At 42.0% G+C, this 22,576-nt stretch overlaps 1 protein-coding gene across 9 annotated transcripts in view; it reads right to left on the bottom strand.

Annotated features, from left to right (window-relative positions):
• The window catches only part of DENND2B (DENN domain containing 2B), a 171,488-nt gene that overhangs the window by 24,599 nt on the left and 124,313 nt on the right, over nt 1–22,576 (bottom strand). For 7 of the 9 annotated variants that reach the window (XM_054069118.1, XM_054069115.1, XM_054069120.1 and 4 more), the window contains 6 exons: nt 21,077–21,261; nt 20,325–20,434; nt 18,153–18,222; nt 9,174–9,272; nt 5,146–5,286; nt 2,048–2,196 (listed from right to left, as the gene is read on the bottom strand). In XM_054069118.1, the coding sequence (XP_053925093.1) occupies nt 2,048–2,196; nt 5,146–5,286; nt 9,174–9,272; nt 18,153–18,222; nt 20,325–20,434; nt 21,077–21,261 (754 nt within the window). The remainder of the gene's footprint in view (nt 1–2,047; nt 2,197–5,145; nt 5,287–9,173; nt 9,273–18,152; nt 18,223–20,324; nt 20,435–21,076; nt 21,262–22,576) is intronic. The other 2 variants (XM_054069119.1, XM_054069121.1) reach the window with 1 other exon arrangement.

Raw genomic sequence — 22,576 nt, 5'->3', positions numbered from 1 at the left:
CTCTATATCTGTGTGGCCAAAGAGAGAGCAGCAGCATTTAGCTGCAAGCAGGACTATCCATTATCCTCTGCTCTGGGGCCTGTAGGACCAGGCAGCTGTCAGAAGAAAGGCACTTGCGTGGGTAAGCCTGAGCTGTTAGCTTCCAGGCTTGCAACATGTATAAAAACCTGGTTGCCTGATGAAGTACTGGGTTACCGTGAACCCTCAACACCAGCAACATGACTGTTTTCCAAGCCACGCTGCCTTAACCCTGTCAAAATAGGTTTAATTGTTGCTTCCTTTCTCTGAACAGTGCCCAGAAGCATTATGTGACATTGGCTAGGCCAGCTGCCCCAGAGAAATGCTCCAAGAAACGGCTGTCTTTTGTTCCAGCCCTCACAGCTGAGGGTGTTTCCTGCAGCACAGCCATGACTGCAGTACTGTGCCCGCGGTCCACAGTTTGAGGCTCAGGGTACTTTGCCAAACAAGAACACCATTACAGAAGAGTGACCGGGAACAGCAGAACAACAGTTGGCAGCAGCACAGCACAGCCTTCATTTTCTCTGTACCATTTTTGTGACTTTCTACTCAAATCAGAGTGCCATTTGAAGGAACGCAGATCTGTGTCATTCTGAGTTACAGTCAGACTCGCAGGTGTCACTAATTCTGCTAAATGAGTAGTAAAATAGAAACAGGCAGAACAATGTAATTAAGCACGCTGTAGAAAAAGAGTCAGAAGGAACACACCAGCAGTATTTTCAAAACTCATCTGCCCCAATATTCATGGCATGACTCACATTTACTGAAGTACTGTGGAAACTACACAATTCTCACCAGTTTATGTGAAATTAAGTCACTCCAAATAGTCATGCAAACAAAGGGTTACCAACAAGGGAAGGGATGAAATAAAATGTTCCTGTTGTTCTAGACAACAAAAAACACTGCTAAGGAAGTAACTTTATAACCTGAGAAGGGCCTGCAGCTTTAAGGAATTCTCCCCTAAAGGTTGTAAAGCTTTTACTATGCAAAGTATTTTTTGCTACTATATACACTGGCAGCCGCTAAGTGCAGCTATTATTTCTGGCAGTCATTCAGAGAAGGTTGGGGCTGATAAAATGTTTAACAGAGTTTGTTTGGTTAGATCCATCTGTGTTTTTAGCCACCCATACAGTCTTCTGTGTCCTTTTAAAAGAAGCTGGACGTTCCCGAGTCTAATAATTTATGGTCTTTATTTTTATTTGCCATCTTTTATTATTTATCATGCCACAGCTAAGAATGTCTTCTTTACAATGTCCACACTTTCCTATATGGACTACACAAGCATCTGAAAAGGGATGATTCTTTACTGTGGGGCAGGGGTACAGCATACACAGAGCTCCCGTTTTGCTGGTAAAGTCCATGTGGTGTTGTGATCTGTCACTCTCCCTCCTTACACCCTGAGGTAAGTTCATACCTCAGAGGAGCCAAGGAGGGGAGCCTGCAATCAAAGGGCAGAGAAGTAAGAGGTATGTTGGAACTACGTAGCAAGGAGCTCAAGACAGAGCTTTGGTAAGAAACACTATCAGATCATGTAAGCACCAGCAATAATATCCTAACTAGTTGGGATGGTCCATAATAGCATTCTTAACACTCTCATTGGAGGGGTTTGGTAGTGCAGGATTTGAAACCTAGCCCCATTACAAACAGCATGGGGCAAACCAGGTGAACTCTCAGCAGCCCTCTGCATTGCCTGTCTATGCTGCATGTCCCCAGAGTGAAGCACCTCAGTGACGATCTCTGCTACTGTTGTACTCTGTTTCAGAATCTGAAATGAAATATTGCTAGGACTATCTTGCTTCGAAACACTGTGCAAACACTTGCTGACTATGAAGCAGGTGCATACCGGTATCCCAATTTTACAGACTGGGAATATGACAGAAGTCGCTTGTAGCTAGTGACAGCTAGCTGATGTGTCCCACCTGATACAAATAATAATCTGCCAACCATTCTGGACAATTCATAAAGCTTTTTGTATCGGGACACAGTACTGAACTGAACAACATGTGGTTCACATCCCTTTACCACTTACCTGAGCTTATCTGCTACAAAAATCACACGCCGCTCCAACAGGAGAGAAGCAAAGATCCTGATAATCTGACGAATGCTGAGGCACTTGAAAAGGCATTCGAAATCCACATGTTCCAGACGTGAGTCCATCGGCCGCCGCAGCTCAATGACCTGAATACACCCAACAAACATCAGTCAGCATGACTGGCCAGGGCTCACAGCCCCAGGGGTGCCCAGCACCCCAGTCCGGGCCCTCCAGCACCACTCCATGCTTGCCTGTTGAGGGGACACAGAGTGACCCCCGTGCTCTTTTGTAAACCAAGGCCGAAGGCACAGCACTCCAGAGAAATGGTGTATTACACAATTCACTATCAAGTCATCCTTCTTCCCAGAATACAGTTGTGCACATTAAATCTGCCTTCTGAAGACCATATATGTAAAGCTTGGCTGTCAGCAGTATGAAGCAAGTAATAAACTGGAAACACTGGAGCCGCAAGCTTACAGGCTTCAAAAAGGCCACGAAGACAAGGTAAATTGAGTTATAAACTTGAGTAGTGATTCAAATTCACATCTAGGTATAAGCCAGGGACTGAACTTAAGTGTCATGTAAAATTTAAACCAAATTTACTTAATTTTCACTCTCCTGTGATGCATAATTCACTAGATAATATTTAAAACTTTTTTTTTTGTCATAAAAATACGTATATACTTAACTGGGGAGTCAGGACAAGGTCTTAGATGGTGACTTGTGTGTGACATCCTTTTAAAGTCTAATTTTCACACTTCATCCATGACCTCAGGCCCCCTCCTTCTTTTTCTCAAATGCCTTTTGCTTGATTCCTTTATTATATCTTCCTTTTACTTTGCAACTGACATTCTCAGATGAGGAACTTGAAGACAGGGGACAGAAAAAAGAAGAGGGAAAAATGACATGAAGAAAAGAGCAACAGAGGGAGGAAAATACAAAGTGCAAGACAGCAAATTATGAACTACTGAGGAATTTCAGGAAAGAGAAGGGAAAGGGGAAAAGTTGAAGCTGTGCTGAAATCTTTGAAGACAGATTAACAGGAACATATATATACACATCTCCTTCTTTCCATATGTCCAAAAATTGCCATCGCTTTATTGCTTTAGACCACTTCTATGTTTTCATGCACATGACACTACATTCCACAAGCATACTGTATTTGTCTTAAACTTAAGTACAAAATTCCTCACAAACACAGTGTTTTAAGGATCTGATCAGCAGCAAGACCACAGGACACTGGAAACAGACTCAGTTCATACTAGTTTAGTTGTAATATTGTTTGTGATCAGCAACACAGGACTATAAAAAGAAAGTCACTGCTAGTGACACTGTTAGTATTTGTGTACAGATCTGATTTTTAAGCCCTAAAATACAGAAACATTATAGTGCCAGAGTATTATATACCTATTACTCAGCTGTTGCTTCAGACAGCAGTAAGAATCAAATGTGGAGTGATAGCATACCATGAATGCTTCCTTGGCAAACGCTGCCCATCTCTCCTTTCTCGTATTCAGTAAAGGTGCCCATTTTCATTCCTTAGCATTAGTATTGTAGGCCTAAATGATATTTATGTATCAAATCATGAGGAGCTGGTTTTACTGCAAAACTTGCAACGCAAAAATCTTGCTGCAGGGTAGGATGCAATGCAAGTTACGGCAGCTTTTGTAAATGCCATGGATGATTTCTGTTGCCTGGCAAGACTTCTGCTTCAGTCTGCTCATCACAAAGAAATATAATGTCTACTTCCCAATTAATCATCATCTTTGTTTAGGCCAGAGGAGCCACAATGGAAGGACAAAATTCTGTTCCTAATTAGGCCAGTGCATTCCATTTAAATAACGAGTTTGTACTAGCATGACAGAGAGCAGAGTTTAGCCAGAAGAGAGTTGTTTGTTTGTTTGGATTTATCTCAATGTTTTTCTCTGGGAGAGTTCAGAAGCTTGAGCAGAGGATAGAGAAGTTGCAGATCCATGGTTCCCAGATATATTCACATCAAAAAGCGTCAGCAGATCTTACCACTGCTGTGACAATCAGCCTTTTAATTTTCCTTTGCTTCTCCAGAAAAAAATACTTAAACATGCCTTGCAAGTCAGTTATACAAGGAACCCTTTACATTTCATAGCAAGTGACAATATAAGCTCACTCAATTGAAGTCAGTGGCGTTACACTCAGAGAAAATATGATTGAATGTAAAAACAGTAATAGCACTGTAAAACTAACCCTCAGGAGTGTAAAGTAACCCTAGAGGGGATTTTTTTTCCTGTTTTGCCTAACTGGGTCAAATTCTGTTCCTAACTGCAGAAATTTATTACCCCTATACACTCGCCCATCTGAGTGGAGCTACAATATACTTACAGAAGGACATGCAGAGAGCAGAATTTAACATGGCAATTGACAAGCAAGCCTCAAGTTACAAAAAACTTTTTAAGGAAGGCACTGATATTGCCATTTTCCAGTAAGGCCTGTGTTGTATAATGCTAGGCTTTTATCTTCTTGAGTCAGTAATAAAAGGAAATTAATTCTATTATATGCATGTACACACATTCACAAAAACTTTTATACGACATGCTTTTCTAAATAGAGACTATTTCTTTGAGGGCCAGTTAAAGTGTATTTATTGCCAAAAAGAGCCATTCAACTGCTGCTGGTCACTCATCCTACCAAGGCCAGGACCAGCTGTAATGAAGTTTGCAACAACAACCAGCTGCTGAACTGTTCAAGTACAGCCAGCATGGGAAACTTGTGTTTGCTTGTTGTCGCCGTGATAAAGCCCAGCACCCCTGTAGCTCTATTAACAACACTAGGCCAGGCATACTAGTACATTTGCGGTGTATGTGTCTTCTTCTTAAAACACAACTTATTAATAAATGTAATATAACAAATACATAACAATAACTTGGCTTATCATCATCAATGGGAACAAGTATTAGCATATCAAAATCGGTGCAGTTCCTGCACTGCTCATTTTGAGGGTGTGCCACCTCATATGCTTTGCAGTATCTGTACATCTCCACCTGGTTTTCCTTTGCTGTTTGATATTGGAGTGGTGAGGAGGGAGGCTTTGACTTTTAATATTTGCAATTGCTTTTTACCTCATTTCCAGCTCCAGGCAGAAAGGTTTTGACTTTGATTGTCTTTCCAGGTGCAGGAAAAGGAGATTCCATAAGACTCCTCATAAATGGATAAACCAAGGCAGCAGATATTCCTCTTCTCCTTTCAACCTCATCCAGGATCTGATCCATTAGTAAGACATAAGAGAGAAAGAGACAGAACATATCAGCACCACGTACACTTTTGAAGAATCTTTTGACCCAAATGTGCCTAACGACAGCAGATTTAGGCTTAATTCTCCTCTGCCATGCATTTCTTCATTACCGTTAAAGCCATGAGATTCAACTGTACCCTAAAAATGATACATTTTCCAGTTACAAAATGGAGCCTGTTTTGTGAATGCAGATAATACAAAGACAAGGAAGAAATAACAAATCTGGAAAGGAGAAAGTAGACTCAGCATGGCAGAAAGGATCTATATTGTTGGGACTTTGGCTGAACAACAGGCCAGCCAAAGGTGAGAAAGATCACAGGCCAGGTCAGCATCACATCTCCCTAATACATCTTGACATCTGTATTAAGGAGAAACGCTTTCTTCTGCCCTGGTCATCTCTTCCATTTCAATTGAAAGGGCAAGAAAAAGCCAGACCAGCGGGGAAAGCAACCCTGCCACCCTATAATACCAGCAGAGTTCCACCAGGAAAAAACTCCTGGAAGAGACCAGGCCATGGCAGCAGCAGTCGCATCACAGTCTGCGCTGAGCTGGAGCCAGCTGTGAGCAGCCTCGTGAAGCATGCCCAGCTGTTTACACTGTGTGCCTGCATTAAGGTCATTTTCTGTTTAACATGACGCAGAGCAGGCAATCTAATTTTTAAATAAGCAGATGGAACTTCTTACAGATAGACAGGACTTATTTTCTTCTCTCTTTGGTCACATGGGCCAGCATAAATTAGATCACAGCTAAGTTTTCCCATATTAGACAGACCATATAGATGATAAACCTAAAGAAGACTAGAAAGCAAGCTTCAAAGTGGTTAGAGGTTTGACCTGAAATGTTGATCTTTTAACCACCACTCAAGAGCAAAAGGCCCTGCAAGAGTTAGGGGGTCTGAGTCAGGCATTTTCCCTTGTTTCTCTTGGAAATGTTTTTCATTGAAACAGAACATTAAAAAATACTTAAGCAGAAGTGGGTGACCTACAAGGATAGCTAGTGACACTGATGCCAGTAGAGGCAATCACTGGTACAGTTTCCCCTTCCTCCTTGCAACATAGTAAAGACCTAACTAAAGAAAAGCTGACCCTACACACATAGCTTGCATTCCAGTCCATAGAAGTGGCAGATAACTGTAAGTGAAGATACGAATTTCACTCTTGATGTAATTTGCAGCTCAAAAACTATTCTCAACAAACAAAACCAGCTGCCCAAATGGGAAATAACAAAAACGAAGGCTATGTCCCAAGTCCCTTAGTGCTCCTGCACACAGCCAACACACAGCTGTAATGTGCTCAATACCTATCTCCTTTTCTGCAGTCACTATTTGATGCTTTATATTGCTGAAGTTGGGGTCAATGTGTGTGTCGTATGCCTGTCCCAACAATCCTGACAATACAAATACAAAGGAGCATTTAAACCAAATAAAATTTAAAGACAGATCTCAGGAGATAAAATGGTCAAAACCATCTGTTGAAACCACGACCAGAAGAACCGTCTGGCCGTAAAGATATCTGTGCTTCTCAAGTCTGTCTTAGCACTAGGTATCACAGAAGTGAGCGTAAAAGGCTTTGAGGAACATGAAAATAATGCAGGCTATCAGAAACAGGATGATTAACATTTTAAAACAGAGGACTCCTTTTGCTTTTCTGATAAATAATATCCAAGGTTTAATATCTTATGGTCTTTCATTACTCACATTTTTCTGTTAACTCAGTAAAGTGCACCATCATAATCGTTTTGCTCTCTTTCACTGGATTTATCAATTAGGACAGTCCAGGTTCCTCTCAGGAGGCTGGAAAAAGAGACTATCTCGCTTTTCAAGAACTTCTGTCTCCATCCACACCTTATCTGTCTTCAAAACCAACAGAGGTGCTAAGGCTGAAACTCTTCCTCCTTCATTTCACAGCTGTTTCACCCAAAGTCTTTCCAAATGCGGTGCTTGGAGCGTGTGCTGAAGAGCTGTGCTATATCCAGCTGAGAACTGGAGTCAATCCCATGTGTAGCCTAACACCCTGCTCCCACTCTGGCTTCGGTACCATCAGGAAGTGAGCAGCCCTTTGTGGGGCAGTGCTGCTGTGGGCAGACTCCAGTGCAATGAGGTCTTTTTGTGGCCCAGCACCTCCAGGAGTTCAGGAGTTAAAAAACAGCATAGGTGTGTTAAAGCCCTGCTCAGGGCCCAGTATGCAATTGACTGGGAGACTTCTTTCCTACACAGACCAAGAATTTGAGGCCCGTGTGGGCAGCCTGCCTGCCACAGTGACTGGGAACAGCCCCTGCTGAAGCCCGTGAAATTACACTCATCATCAACCTTGGGTTCACTTTAGTTGGATGATCAGAAATTTTTTGAAGTTACAGATTGAACTGGCAAAGCAGATTACTTGAAATTTTGGTGCAATGACCTTCCTTGTCTTACTTTATACCTCAGCTTCAGTGATTTTTTCTTGCAAGGAGGATACTTAAATTTCCTCTTTTTTTTTTATATTTTTGCCTTTCCCATCTGCCCGCCTGCCGCCCCCATCCCCCCTTAAGTGCACTATTAAAATTAGATAAAAACCATAAAAGTGAACAAAGAGCCTCAGGACATCTATCCACACCACGAGTTTGGTGAGCTGTGCTGTCCTCCCAGAACAATGCACTCCATTTTGCTCACCGATATCTGTGTTTAGACACGTTATATCTATGAGACACTGTTATAAACCCTTGATTTCAGAGATTTATGAAAGATTAAGCAGAATTGCAATTAACTATTGCAACTCAATTGTTTTTCTTCACTCAAGATTTTTGTTAATCTAGAAAAGCTTGAAACCTGCTTTGAAGATAACATTCTGTATGATTGTTAGATCACATGAACAATATAAATGCTATGAAGTTCAATTATTTACATGTTTTTTTCAACTTCATTCCTACACTAATGAACAAGAAAAATCTGCATAAGTTCTGTGAGATCTCTCATATCTGAAGTAAAATCTCTGGCAAGTCAAACCAACATTTTTATGAACACTGTATTAAAATGGAAAAAGAGAAGGCAGCCATTGGACATTAGACCATCATTGTTCTCCGTAGATCACCAGCAAATCCTATACAATATTCTGAGATGCTCTCCGGATTTTGCGGAACATACTCTCAGATTATTAGGAGGCCCTAAACTGGCAGATATTTCCAATGTTAATTAATCAGAAATGTTATTAATAGTTAATTTTAATAACATTTAGTCTTACAAAAGCAGAATTGCTCTGGAGCAGACCGGCAGTTAGAGGTTTCTATGACTACTCAAACCCTCCATTTAGCTGCAATGCTCTGCTTATTGTCTCAAAACTCTTGTGTCAGTAAAGGTATTAGCTAGGTAAAACACATCAGCACACAGTGCAACTTTGGATTCATTAATGTGGAGGCCAATTAAAAGATTATCCATGCTTTCCTCACCTCCTAGGGTTAAAAAAATATGTCAATAGAGTTAAGCATATAGAATTCACTTATCATATAATCTTTTTTCTCAACCTCATCATTCCATGGGGTATTGGAATAAAAGTGGTACTGGCCCATCATTCAAACTGTGAATGCCAAAAATTACAGCTCAGTACAGAACAGCTTTAGAAAACAATGGAAAAAGCTTCAGTCAGCCAGATCATACAGACACCCAGATGTTTTTTGAATCAAGTTCTGCCTCAGTCACAGAAGTAATAAGACATTCTTTGATGAACCCAATAATAGGGATGGAATATCCAAAACAGCAACTGTAAAATACAGTTATCTCCCATCAAAGGAAGAAATTCTTCTTGTCTGGTTCATCACTGCAGATGCGTCCCAGTAAACAATCAAATTAAAATACCATATTGGGAAAAAAAATGTTCTTACCTTGGAAAATAAGTCAAAGCATCCCAGCCGGCTGATGACACAATAAACTTCAGGTAGGCGTGGGCCTTTTCCACTTGGCTGATAACAGTAAAAAGGAGACTGAAATTACATATTATTTTGGAATCATAAGGAAATACACTTCTCTCTGATCACACAGTTGGCCATCATGTGACATCTTTCACTATCCATTTCTCCATCAAAACAGCTGCTCTTGGAAAAGCATCATATTTCTTCCATAAGACAGGAAACTAAAAAGCATAAATAGTGCTTATCCACTTAGGAAATCACAGCACTCTCAAGCTGTATTCCAATATCACTCCAGCTTGCAGCCATAAAAGCACATTTAACTACCACTGTAACTCATGCCTGTCCTATCAGTGTCCTATGCTCCTGCAGGAGGAGGGGGCCATCCCAGAGCCGTGCACTGGGAGATGAGAACTACAATGCTAAAGGGAGGTTACGATGGCTTTAGTTTCCTGCTCACTCCATGATGTTCAAGAGAGTTCAACTTACAGAAAGCAAACTCATGGACCTAAGCAAAGGCAAACTGTGTGAGCTAAATCATTAACTTGCTCAGATTAATGCATGATAAACATGAAACTCTTAAATAACTTAAACACTGGCAAGTATGAATCAATGATGCACATTCCCTCCAACCTTCCCCCGCCCCCCCCAAAAAAAACCCCACACTATAAAGACTGTTCTGTAACCATCCTATTGAAGATATTTCCTAGAGAAGCAAATGGTTTGAGTTGGCATGACTGGCATGTGTTCCCTCAGCATACTGGACTCTGCACGCCCTGCTTATACCTCTGCAGGGGAAGGCACATCAGCTCTCTGAGCAAAAGAGGAGTACAACCACTTGCTGGATTCAGCTTAGTTACTGGAAAAGCAGCAGAATTAGGCCAATACTAAGCACTTTAGAAAAACTATCCCTACTAAGGTCCTCAGAGCAGAGAGCTGGTTTGCCTGTGATCTGCATGCATACAATGTGCACAGATGGCAGTGACATCCATGCATAGCATCTTCCCACTGTATTTTTAGTAAGCTGTGATGAAGCATTCCAGTTTTGTGTAGTTGCAACTGATTTTCACCAGATCAGCAGGCACACGCTTCCTAGGGGTTGTTATTTTAACAAGGCAGTGTGTTGAGTTCAGATGCAGTCACATATGGTGCCAAGACACAATGCAAAATGTCCTGGCACTGCCTTGTCCAGGAGCTATCTCCATCATGGCACACAATGGCTGCAGGTATGCTAGAAAACCCCAGCACCCCAGGAGCGAAAAGGCAAAAGAGGGGTCTGAGACAATCTGCGAGGTTGCCTACTTCTTTGCACCTTGTGGAATCAGCTGTGCTTGAGCCACATGGAGAGAGAAGTGGCTGTCAAAGAATCACTTAGCCTCTTTGCACAGCTGTATGGTACTGATATGCAGCAGTGACAGAATCATCTCCATCAATAACAACTCTGTGATAAAGGAGCTCAGTCACTGTTTCCATCAGCTTCTGCCCACTTTTACATTTAGCCAAAATGACTGATCATCTCTGTATCCACATGGAAGGCCAGTATATGTTTATCTTTGCCTCATCATTAGACTCTGCCAATACAGTGATTAGCTTCCCCACGGCGTGTTTGGCATTCTCATGCCACATAGATGTCAATCAAGAGAAACTGAGGGGTAGATGTGCTTTCCAAATCTGAATATTGCAATCTAGACTTGGACAGTCAGCAGGTGCCTGCCTGCTATAATAAAGACCACAAAAAAAATACCACAGCTAAGCGAATACAGATGAGTCTATTTCTGGATCCAAACCTGCTCACTACACGTCACATCTCTGAAAAAGCAGAGCCCTTTTTGTCCATATTAGGTATAAAATCCTTTCGAAAGGCACTGAGTGATTATATCAAGCATGTGGGATTTTGGTTAAAATCATTGTGTCAAATCTGCAGGAATGCTGAAGCCATGCCAGGACCCTTGGATAGTTCCCAACCAAGAGCTGTCTCACTGAGTGCCAGTAAAAACATCACATTCCTGGGTCATCTATAAGACTAGAAACAATAACTTCTTAGCGCTTACTCAAAGATTCTCCTTTATGAAATATCATTGCTTTCAAACATCTTAAAGGCTACATGTTTCTGGAAGCTGGGATTCTTCCCTCCTTTCACTCATCATATAGGACACCCTCTTCTGTTATTTCAGAGACTTTATCTTGCAAATAGCACAGCCTCCCAGATCCATACAAATCATCTGCAAGAGGCAGCAAGCAAAAGCCTCAGGCAGAGCCATTCTGAGGGGCAGGACTTCTCAAATTTCTGACACTGGCAGCTCTTCACATAATCTCCCGTCTCAGCCATCAGTTTACACCTTAACAATGGCTTTAATATAACTGCTCCATGTGCGTTAGTTTGCTTCTTTCCCCAAAAAATATTGTATGAGACATGACACTCTTCCCTTTTCTGCTTAGACTCATCTCTGTTCACCATGGGACACTTGGGCACTGGATCTGGCCAACAGTATTGATTTAAACTCCTCTCTCCCCAGAAAAAAAGTGCTGCCAAGTTGCAGGCTGTGCTCTACAAGACGGCCACAAAGACTTGAAGTTATGTCCTCCAAGCCTCCCTCTTCCACACAATGAATAGGTCCGGTTCAGGGAAGCTGTAGGGTAAAGCAGCACAGCTGTGAGGCGTCTGAGTGACTCTGCCTTGAGGCACTGCACCCCTATTGGAAGAAGAGGGATGGAGGGAATGATGTTTTGGTTTTGGTTTGTTTTCAGTTTGTTTACATGGAGCCCAGGATATTTTCAGCCTTAGTCCAGTGTCACGAATGAAAATGCTAATTGGTTTTGTTGATAAGACAGTTTCCCAAGAGGATGAACACAAACTGACAGGAACTTGGCTATGAGAAGGAGGAGCTGAGATCTGCATCTTGGCTAGTCCGCAAGTGGCCCAGGACAGTCTTTTTTATAGTGAGTTTAATCTGAAATGTACTGACAAAAGCCCACTCCAAAACCTGCTTTGGCAGAAGAAACCATAGGCTTTTGCTCCAAAAAATAAGCCTGCCATTCCTCTCTTTCAAATCATACCTCCCTGCCCATGTGCCTGAAATCCAGGGATGCCTTCAAAGACCTTCTTCCATAGGAGAGTCTCTCGCATACCACACACATTTGCTTTCAAAGCAAAGCAGGCTGTCCCTGCAGTGTGCATACTCACCAGCCATTCAGACACATAACTCATTGGTGTCTGCAATACAACTCCTGCTCAGTTATATTAGAGCCACATGCAAGCTGATGGGTTGCGTAGCTTGAATGGATGACGTCAAGAAGATAGAGGAGATGTCTCCCATGAACATTTTTCTGCATATACTAGATAAGGCTTGGTAATTTCAGAAAAAGAGAGACACTGAAAACCCAGCATGGCTCCTTTTTGAGAAGCCTGCAGTTTTTTTGCTGGCTTAATTTAAAGGATGACAGGCCTAGAACTACAGAGAATGAAAAGCAAATTTGCAGAAATTAGGTTATTTTGTCAGATCATATCACCACTCTCCTACGCCTAACACAATCACATCCTCACAGCCACATAAGCCCCAGCCTCATCAGCAAGCCAACATATCCAGAAAGAGAAATGTTTTTAATGGTGTCAGGAATCAGAACAATTCAAATGTTGAGAGTCTAAAATGAATACATCAATCACAAGACAGCTTCTGTGGCAGCTCTTCATTCATTATCAGGGCCAATCTGAAATCAGACCATGAGAAAACTGTGGGTGTTTTAAATCCAAAAGCTTGTCTTAAAGTTTTCTTGTTTCATGAATGCCAGAGTACCCAATGTGCATAGGGCTGTCAAAGGTGCTTGGGGGAGGGCAGGATGGAGAGAAGGCGGCAAGGGTAAGAAAAGGTTTTCCAGCAAGCTTTTTTCTATTCCACAAACATTAGCGTGCATCCCACAAAAGCTGCTTTCACAGTGTAACAAATTCCCCTCTCCTGCCCCAGCAAATGTAGAGTGAACTACTCCTACTTAACTACTGTTTTTCATGTTTTAATGTACACACTTCATGATCGGGCATTTGCTCCTCCAGCAACTCCTAGGGCTGGTTCATCTTAGCCTAGAAAAGAACTGGAGGAGCATTTTTTTATGTGAGAGGGAAGAGAGGGGTGAAATTTGCAAATTTTCATCTCATTTTGGCAAGTACAATGTTACTAGCCAAGAAATCCTGGCATTGTCAGGCTTTCTGCTCTGAGAACTGGGTCTTCTTAGATGTTTGCCCTGTATGATAGAAATGTGTGTCTCCTGCTGTTCCCATGAACCAGCTGTGGCAACGAACTGCGGGACATTGTATTGAGGATGCAATATCTTAATACTATAGTTCTGCCCTGCTAGCTAGAACTATAGCATCCCCCAGCATCCACAGCAACTCTCATGGCAGTAAAGCCCAAGATGCTTCTGAAGATCCCATAAAACAGCAGCTTACACACCATGACTGCCCCTGGGACAGGGGCTGCCACAGAGCTGTGGATCCCAGCCATAAGGCCACTGACAACCCAGTCTGACAAGGAGCTGCACTGGACACAAACAGAGGATCCAGGCCTGATGTCTCTCTGGCTGTCTATACCCTTTTTCTGGGCTGCAGAGATGGTTCATGGCATCCCAGTAGGGAAAGTGCTACAGATTTTCTAGTACTGGTAGGTCTTGCAGCTGAGTGTTGGTCAGCAGAAACCTACTGAGAAGGTCCCTGTTTTCACCACTGTGATACTTGTACATCCACTGTCCTCTAACTGGGCACAATCCTGCTATGGGGTTGCACAGATAGAAAAGAGATAAGACTTCAGTCACACCCATTAGACAGCAATTTTTTAACATATTAAATCAAGACCATCAGTAAAACAAAATTATACACTAAATCAAATTAAAAATCGGTATTTTACAAGGTACACTAAGATTAACAGCAACATCACACCTGTTCCTTCCCCATGTTATGCTCCTGCTTTTCCTGTGCTCCTGCTTTCCCTTCTGCCCCTACCCGGGTTGCTGCATCATAGCACCAGTGGCATTGTAATGTCCACTGGAGATAGCTGTAACAGGCTAGGTGAGACTGAGACATAAGCAGAAACTGCTCAAATTATCTTTGCTGCTGACATCTGTATATCACAGAGCCACAGCCCAAGAACAGCTCTAGAAAAGAGCCTAACAAGTTGATTGATTAATTAGTAAGGAAAGGAAAGTTAAATTAGTCTGGAAAGGAAAGTTAAATTAGTCTGAGTTACTGAAGAAAAATGTCTTATTTACAGGAAAACGGCACAGTAGTTGGAGTTAATATCTCTACAATATATTGGCCCATTTCTCTTTATATGAAGATGCATACTTCGCACATCAGGTCACAAGGACAGCTGTTACACGATTGCCTTGGAGGAATCAAGATATAACTGGAAAACTTTATACTATCTATGGAAGCGCAGACTGCTGTGGTACAATAGGTTACATTCCATTCTAATCCTGTTCCAAAATGAAACAAAAACAATATCAATACATGTAAAGGAGATATTGTACAGGATTTGTAGTACAAACAGAACTTAATTGTCACTGTATCCCTTGAGGTAGTTTTGGCAGGGTTTTAGCACACACCCCCCAAAAAAGAAGGGTCTGGAATAAGCTGAAATCTGAAGGCAGAAAAGAAAAAGTGGAGCAGTTTGTTCCTATTGCAACATGCCAAAGAAAAACAATGCTGACAAAAAGAAATTGTTTCATAAACAAAGGGATCGTAACACAAGCTTCTGTAGAAGACACAGATAGCCATCCTCACAAGGTCAGGCTGGTTGGTCCATCCAGCCATGGAGACTGCTTCCGAGAACTGCCAAATGCTCTAGAAGATGTGGGACACCTTTCTCTGGGTATTACAAAAGCATCCCTTGCCAGGACAGCTGTGGAATATTTTCTAAGGAATTAGCCTCTCAGCAGTTGGCTTGTATTGAAGCAGAGCACTTCATAATGACTTTAGCATTTTCTTATGGTTCTGTATTACACAATATGGCCTCACCTTTCTCTTACACAAAGTTTGCCAAAAACTGCATGTAGTTCCCAAATTATGGTTATTGCATGTGACAGAACTTGTGGGTCAGGAACGAGACTAGTCAGAGGAGATGCTGTGCTCTCCTGGACATCTGAGTCACCCTGACTGAAGCTTTTAGAAACTGCTCAGGATACTGGACACCCAAATAAAAAAATCTGGTTCAGAGCCCAAGCCTCTGGCATATAAACGGTTCCCGCAGAATTCGTAATACCTGCTCCCTATTGCATATACAAAGTCTGTATTTGCGTACATAAAATAAGAAAGGATGCATGTGGCTGTCAATAGAAATATCACACTGAGGTACACATCAGAGAACCTGTTCCACCCATGCACCAACGTCTGCAGGGGACAAGAAGCTGTTACACTTTGTGAGCCCAGCTGAACCCTCTGCAGAAAACACTTCAGGTAACAACCCCAATTCCACCATTTCTTCCAGCAAAGAGGTTGCAGGATCCCAATAATGGCAGATCTCTGCTACTTGTGCCATTTCCCGAGGCAGAAAAATGCTGAGATGTTTGTCTGCAGCTTCTAAAATCCTCTGTATTGCCAAGCCCCAGACTATGTCAGTTTTGCTTTCAGAAGGTAAGGTAGGATTTGCCCCAGAAGGGGACAAACTGGTAAAGCACATCAGTATCACTCCACTTTCCTCTTCTGGATAGGCTGTCCCGATGAGATGAGATCTGTCAGGTTTTGGAACCAGAAGACACATCCTGAATTAAGTGATCTCCCAGGGCAGCAGTAGATCAGCTTTATCATGGGCTTTATAATTATGAGATAGATTTACCAAGATAGTACTTATTTTTCCTTTTCTAAATTGTTTTTTTTGCTATCTGGTTGATTGATTTTTGCCATTGCTAATGGAGGATAAAAAAAGTCTTTAATGTTATCTCAAAACACCATATATATATAGGAGTATGTAGTATTGATTTCGATCTGTTGCCGGTATTTCCTCCTATGCCAGCCTATTTCTGTACCAGCTGAAAGTTAGTGTTCTATTTTTATGTTGCATTTAGTGTAGTATGGATTTCAGTGAGCCTTAAGTGAGTAAAAAAAAGCCTACATTAATCCTTCATTAACAAACTAATTCAACTTTCCTGTGTAAACATCTTTTTTCACTTGTTGATTATTTCCTGGACCAGGATCAGCTGGTTTGCATTTCACAAATGAAAAGTCTATGCCTGATTCCAAACTTGCTAACATTCCCAGAAATAGAAAAGTCTTAAACAACCCTTATCTGGTAGAGTGAAAATATTCCATAATTTAATTATAGCCAACATTTTCTAAGGTTTTGTCGGTTTTTTTCCAAATACCTCTTATTACCCCTTTAAATGAAAACACATAAAAAAAGTAATTGAATTGTACTGCTACCTTACATCTTATTATGCTTATTTACACCAGTATGGATACCTTCTAGGTGCTCTACTTGTTTATCTCTGAATCAGTCCCTGACCAGCCCTAGATTTACCGCAACACAAGCCTTCATTAACGTTGCCTTTCCACGTATAAACCTTGTTGTGGCCCACACTTACACACTGGGTTATACAGAGTAAACGAGCCTCTGTGATCCCACCTATGGCAAATACCGCCCACAGAATTGATAAACAAGTTTTCTGTTATGTTAGTTTAAATGGAACTTCTTACAAATACAGGAACCACACACAGCAATACCTCCCAGACAGAGCATCTGCTGTCTGCACGACAAGAAGCTTTGCCATAGACAAAGAGCAGGGTAAGAGCAGGGTCAGGTACAGGCGCATGCAGAATGGAATGTGCTGTTCTAATGACAGCAAGTTGCTCCATCTACTGTAAGCCACTGTAAGCCATTGAAGGCAGGTGTTCCCTGCTTGGAAAGATGGGAAATCAATGCCAGAGAGGAAAGGAAGGGGAAAGTGTCAGTGTCCCTCTCTCTTAGATAGGGGGTACCTATTTAAAAGTTTGCAATCCTGCTGCAGATATTAATTTTGCACAGAGAGGGTACAAACGGTTCCTGCAGCATCCAATATCCATATAAGCTCTCCAACCAAATGTGGACAACTGTCATGTGAACAGCCATGGCTCCTTAGCTAGTCACTCACAGTGAAGTCCAAACCTATCCCAGAGGTGATGAGCACAGGCTCATGTAGGACCAACTGCTTTATGCTTTGCCGCCCTCTGATCAGGTCTGCAGGATGGATAGCAAAATACCTATTTGTGCTGTGCTTTACCTGCCTTAAAACACTTCGCAAGCCTTTGTGCAGTTTCCTCCCTGCCTTCCCAACACACACACACACTGCAATGGCCTCAATTTATCAGGTAACCACTGATTTTCCAGGTGATGAGACAAAACTGTTTGGTGTGTTGAGCTGGGTTCCCACACCACCAACTGACCGTACACCCTGTCATAAGGACTGAAAAGGAGTCTGAGAACCTAGACTTCCCAGCACTGGCATCAGCTTATGGCACGGTCCTGAGCAAATGGTGATACTGGCATGCTCTCCATCATCGTTGTCCTGGGCAGGATGGCTTATTACCTACATCAGGGACCTGGTGCAGACTGATTAGGCAATGCTGGCAGAATATTTTGGAGATGTAAGCAGTTGTCCAAGAGATAAACACTACTCACAAATGTTTAGAAATACCACATATGCCTTTGTTTGCAGTCTTGTAGTATTTCTGATTCTGCCCAAAAGCATATAATATAAAGAATTTAAAAAATAAATGCTCACACGAGAAACTTTCCATGTCCTTATAAATTCCCTACAAGACTTGGGATCTATATGACTGACATAGCCATTACAAATTCTTGTTTTACATTTCCGAATTTCAGAGTGAGTAACTCCATTTTCTTCTAAAACCCTGAGAAACATCCTCCAAGTTCAAACTATAGTTTTGAGATATTAACAGAATTCTGCATTTTGAGGTGAAGTTGATGTACTTACCAACAGCCTCCTGCAATAACCAAACCGCCGGCTCCCATCCTCCCCAGTCAGCATGAAAGAGAAGGTCTCACTGGAAGAAAACAAATCGCCCAGATCTTACTATCAGAACTACAGCACAGCTATGAGGTAGATCATTTAGAATGGGATTCTGCCTTATCCAGTGATCAATTCTACCTACTGGAAGGTCTTCTCTCCCTCTGCTCATCACGTGGACGTACTCTGCAGACAAACTCTGTGGACAAATTCCATCAGCAGTACAGCAAAAATACCTGCACACTGCACAACTGTGGACAACATGGCTATTTTACTATAAGAGATGGGTGCTGAATTTCAGTGACATGGCAGTCCCTTTGTACTGCAGAAGGAGCACAAGAATGAGATTTTGAGGGCAGTGTTCAAATGCTCTATCTCCCTTACCTTTTGGTTAGATCTTTCTTTGGATCGTACTTTCTTCTTAAAGGGAGAATCTTAGATATTTTACAAGACGAGAGAAATCATTCTCTAATCCAGAAACAACACCGATTTCCAAAATCCAGCTCATTTTATGTCCCTATCTAGAATAAGTACCATTTCTGACAGAGAAATAAAACAACAGTTTAAAGCTATAATTACAGTACAGGTAAGGGATGGGTCTGTGAATTTGTGCCTGGACTAAGAAACATTCCCGAGTGCTTTGCAAGTTTTAAATGGCGTTATAGAAAACATTTTTCCTTTGTGCTGGAATGGCAGAGTTTATATAATTATAGGTGTATATAGAAGGGATATCTTGTTTCACAAATACGGGCTCGTGAAAGGTCTGTCTAGGAGAGCACGAGCAGAAGAGGTGAAATACTGTGTAGGTAGGGCTGTGTGCTTTTCATACCCATGTTGCCCATGCAGTTTTCCACTTCTTCAGTGTTTTCAATAACTCACTATTCAGGTGCTTCCATGTACTGAATAATACAGACAAGCAACACAGAATATAAAATGTCTATGTTGCATGTGCCATTTGTAAGCCAATAAAAAGTTCCATACACATTCCTGGCTACGGCAGTCCCTGCAGGTGAATGCCAGTTCCTTGTCATTGTTGAAAGTCCCTCTAGACATACCCCAAACAAGTCTTTCTTCCTTTACACATGTCACAACAAGCCAAAATGCACAAAAATGCCATCTCATATTCCAGGGGAATATGGGGAGACCCCATCTGGAGCACTGCATCCACCTCTGGAGTCCTCAGTACAAGACAGACAGGGACCTGTTGGAGAAAGTCCAGAGGAGGGCCGCAAAAATGATCAGAGGGATGGAACACCTATGAGGGCAGACTGAGAGATTTGAGGTTGTTCAGCCTGGAGAAGAGAAAGCTCTGAGGAGACCTGATTTCAGTACTTAAAGGGAGCTTCTAAGGAAGACATAGACAGACTTTTTAATAGGGCCTGTAGCAATAGGATAGGGTAGTAGATGCCCCATCCCTGGAAACATTCAAGGTCAGGGCTTTGGGCAATCTGATCTGGTTGAAGTTGTCCCTGCTTATTGCTGGGGGGTTGGACTACAGGGCCTTTAAAAGTTCTTTCCAACCCAAACTGTTATGTGATTCTATCCTTCTGCCTATTCTACTGCTTTCAGACTTTCAAATCATCAGGTTCTGACGCACTGATGCCAGGGAAAGAAAAGATACATGTTTTGAGGTTTCTTTTGAATGAAAAAGAAAACGCAAGCCTGGTTCCCCCTTCCCTTGCCCTTCTCCCGTAGTCAGTCACTTCTGAGGGAAGGAAGATAGGGCTCCTCTGCTGCCATAGAGCTTAGCTCAAAAAAATTTGTCAGAATATCATTGCGCTGAGCCAAATGAAGAGGTGTCCTGCAATGTTACACAAACATTCTGGGGTAAATGACTAAGGCAGGTGGTGGGCAGGGCCCTGTCCTTTTTAAGATTTATTTTAAATACTTCCATCTATGCCTCTGCGTTGAGCACTGAGAGGAACCTTCAGATCTCTTCCCCTCAGCCACACAGGCCCATGAGGCAGGCAGAATAGGGAAGAAAGATAATACAGAACTTAAAAAAAAATTAAATACAGCTGCTTGAGCCTAAAGTGGCCAAGACTCAAACTGCTACTTCCTTAATTGGGCATCAACAAGCCTGTGGCTGCTCCACATGCACTTCATCAGCACCACGCAGAGGAGCGCTGGAGGGTTTACCTGTTGTATTCAGAGACAGGGAGCCAGTCCTTGGCATCAGGAAAGCAGAACTGAGGGATAGCCTTGAGACGCTCTTCTGCTTCACGCATTTGCTTAGTTGGTCTTTCTAGCTGTGGGGGAGAAAATGGAGGTTCATGCAGTTACTGTTAGTGCCAGCTTCATAGCACCTCTCAAAAAGGGGGTTATCAATGAACTCTGAAGAGCAAGGGCCCATCAGCTTGTTCTTTATTTGTGCTCGGCAGAGTGAGGCATGACTCCAGGACAGGCTTACAGATTTCTTACAATAGAAGTAATCACTGGTGGGATTTTTCAATTTATTTTTTTTTTTGTAATTGCCTGAAACTTCCTTGTTGCACAATGGCCACTTAAAACACAGTCATAATTCAAATTCCTTTCTGCTGCAAGAGCACAAGAGAAATGCCATAGATCAGCAAAAGTCTTTCCATTGACTTCAGTGAGTTTTGGAACAAATCCTAATATAGCCAAAATGAACTAAAGGTGAAATATTTAGCAAATGATTTAAACACAGTCTTTAAATTAGTTTCCCTCAGGCCAAACTCTCCAGCACTGGAAGAGATAAATTTATAAAGACAGTAAGCTTTCAGTCACCTTCTCTATGCCCTTCACTTTATAACAGATCAATTTCAAACAATTACGAAAGCTGAATTATTAACTCCATTTAAAAAACATATTTTGATTAATTTTCCCACTTCTTCACTTTATTGATCTGTATGTAACAATTTTTCTTTTACCTTGGGAAACTGATACGTCACTTCTGGGAGGTAAGTGTTTTTAGAAGGCTTCTTTTTCAGTGACACTACCACAAAATACTCAAATAACTCCCGTTCCTGCCATTCAATCAGCTCCAGCTCCAGGGTTCGATAACTTGGAGCCCTCTTCAGCATTGACTGGATGTGTACTAGACGCTGGGTATGAGCTAGCATTTAAAAAAAAGAAAAAAAAAAAAAGGAAAGAAAAAAAAAAGGTCATTACCTGGGACTGTAATGTGTTTGTGTAAGTTGTAGCCATTCACCAAGGACTTTCAATTTGCCAGCCTATTATCTCAAGCATGTTCTCCTTTCAAAAGCAAACCTTCATACCGCAGTCTCTGTCACTAATTGCACTCATAAATCGAAACCCTCTCCAAGTACTGAAGTGATGAAACATTAAGTCACCAAAATAATTTGCAGTTCATAACTGTTATCCTGCCAAAGCTCTGCTTTTTCTTTGCATAAAAGACTAGATTATAAGCCCTTATGTGGGTGTGCAAATGCACTGGGGCCTCCAGGACAACACATCTCAGGACTCACTTGGACCTGATTCACATTGGTGAAAAACATTTCTGTGACTTGCCCCTACAGAGAGCAGCTTTATGCAAAGAACCACCAAAGGTGTGTTTTCTCCTTCTCTACAGCACAGGCATGGTCCATACAAGTCATGGAACAATCTCTGGGGAAGGAAAAAAAAGAGGTGTGAGTTGCTCCTCTGGGATTGCTTTGCTTGTGGCAACTCAATTGAGGGGCAATCTTAGATTCATGGTCATGTCCAGTCCTGATCCAAAGATACGCCTTGATCCAGTAACTTCTCACTAGATGTCTATGGCAGACCAGTCGGTTACATCATTACCAGTTCTGGTAGACCAATAAGTGAAAACAACTAAGGAAAACCAGCTTCCTGCATGCTCTTTCCCACCTCTTCACAACAGGATTTCTGTGCAATGGCAAATGAATTATTAGCAGAACACGTCAATCCCTTAAGGCTATATTACTCACTGACACTGCCCACAGTTTGCAAAAGACAGACTGTCCCTTGTGGTAGGGAAATAAGACACCACAAACGCTTGACCACAGCAATAATTAATTGACAGAAAGAAAGGGAAACCCCTTGATGATCAGCTGTCATACAATTGTTTCAACAACACAAAAATTAAAAATTTCTTTGATAAAGCACTTGGGTCTTGGTGTGATTGCACAACCAGGGAGGCTAAATCCTGAGAACTAACCTGTCTTGTCCTGCCTGGAGGCAGACTCACATTGCTGGCCAGGGCTTCATATTTGCAGGAGGCGAAACCAAAGAGCCCATCCCAACAGACGGGGGCCCCGTGTACCCTGTCATGCTACACGTGACAACTGGATCTTTGACTCAGGATGTCCTGAGAGCATTGTTGTAAATATAAGGTCACACAGAAGCAGATGGGTAGGGAGCCATCAGAATGAAGATCCTCTGTTCCACAACAATGCAGGGAAAATCTT

Source organism: Cuculus canorus, chromosome 5 (assembly GCF_017976375.1).
Source record: "Cuculus canorus isolate bCucCan1 chromosome 5, bCucCan1.pri, whole genome shotgun sequence".
Lineage (NCBI taxonomy): Eukaryota > Metazoa > Chordata > Aves > Cuculiformes > Cuculidae > Cuculus > Cuculus canorus.
The sequence above is the reverse complement of the archived record's forward strand: the minus strand, read 5'-3'. Positions and strand labels throughout refer to the sequence as shown.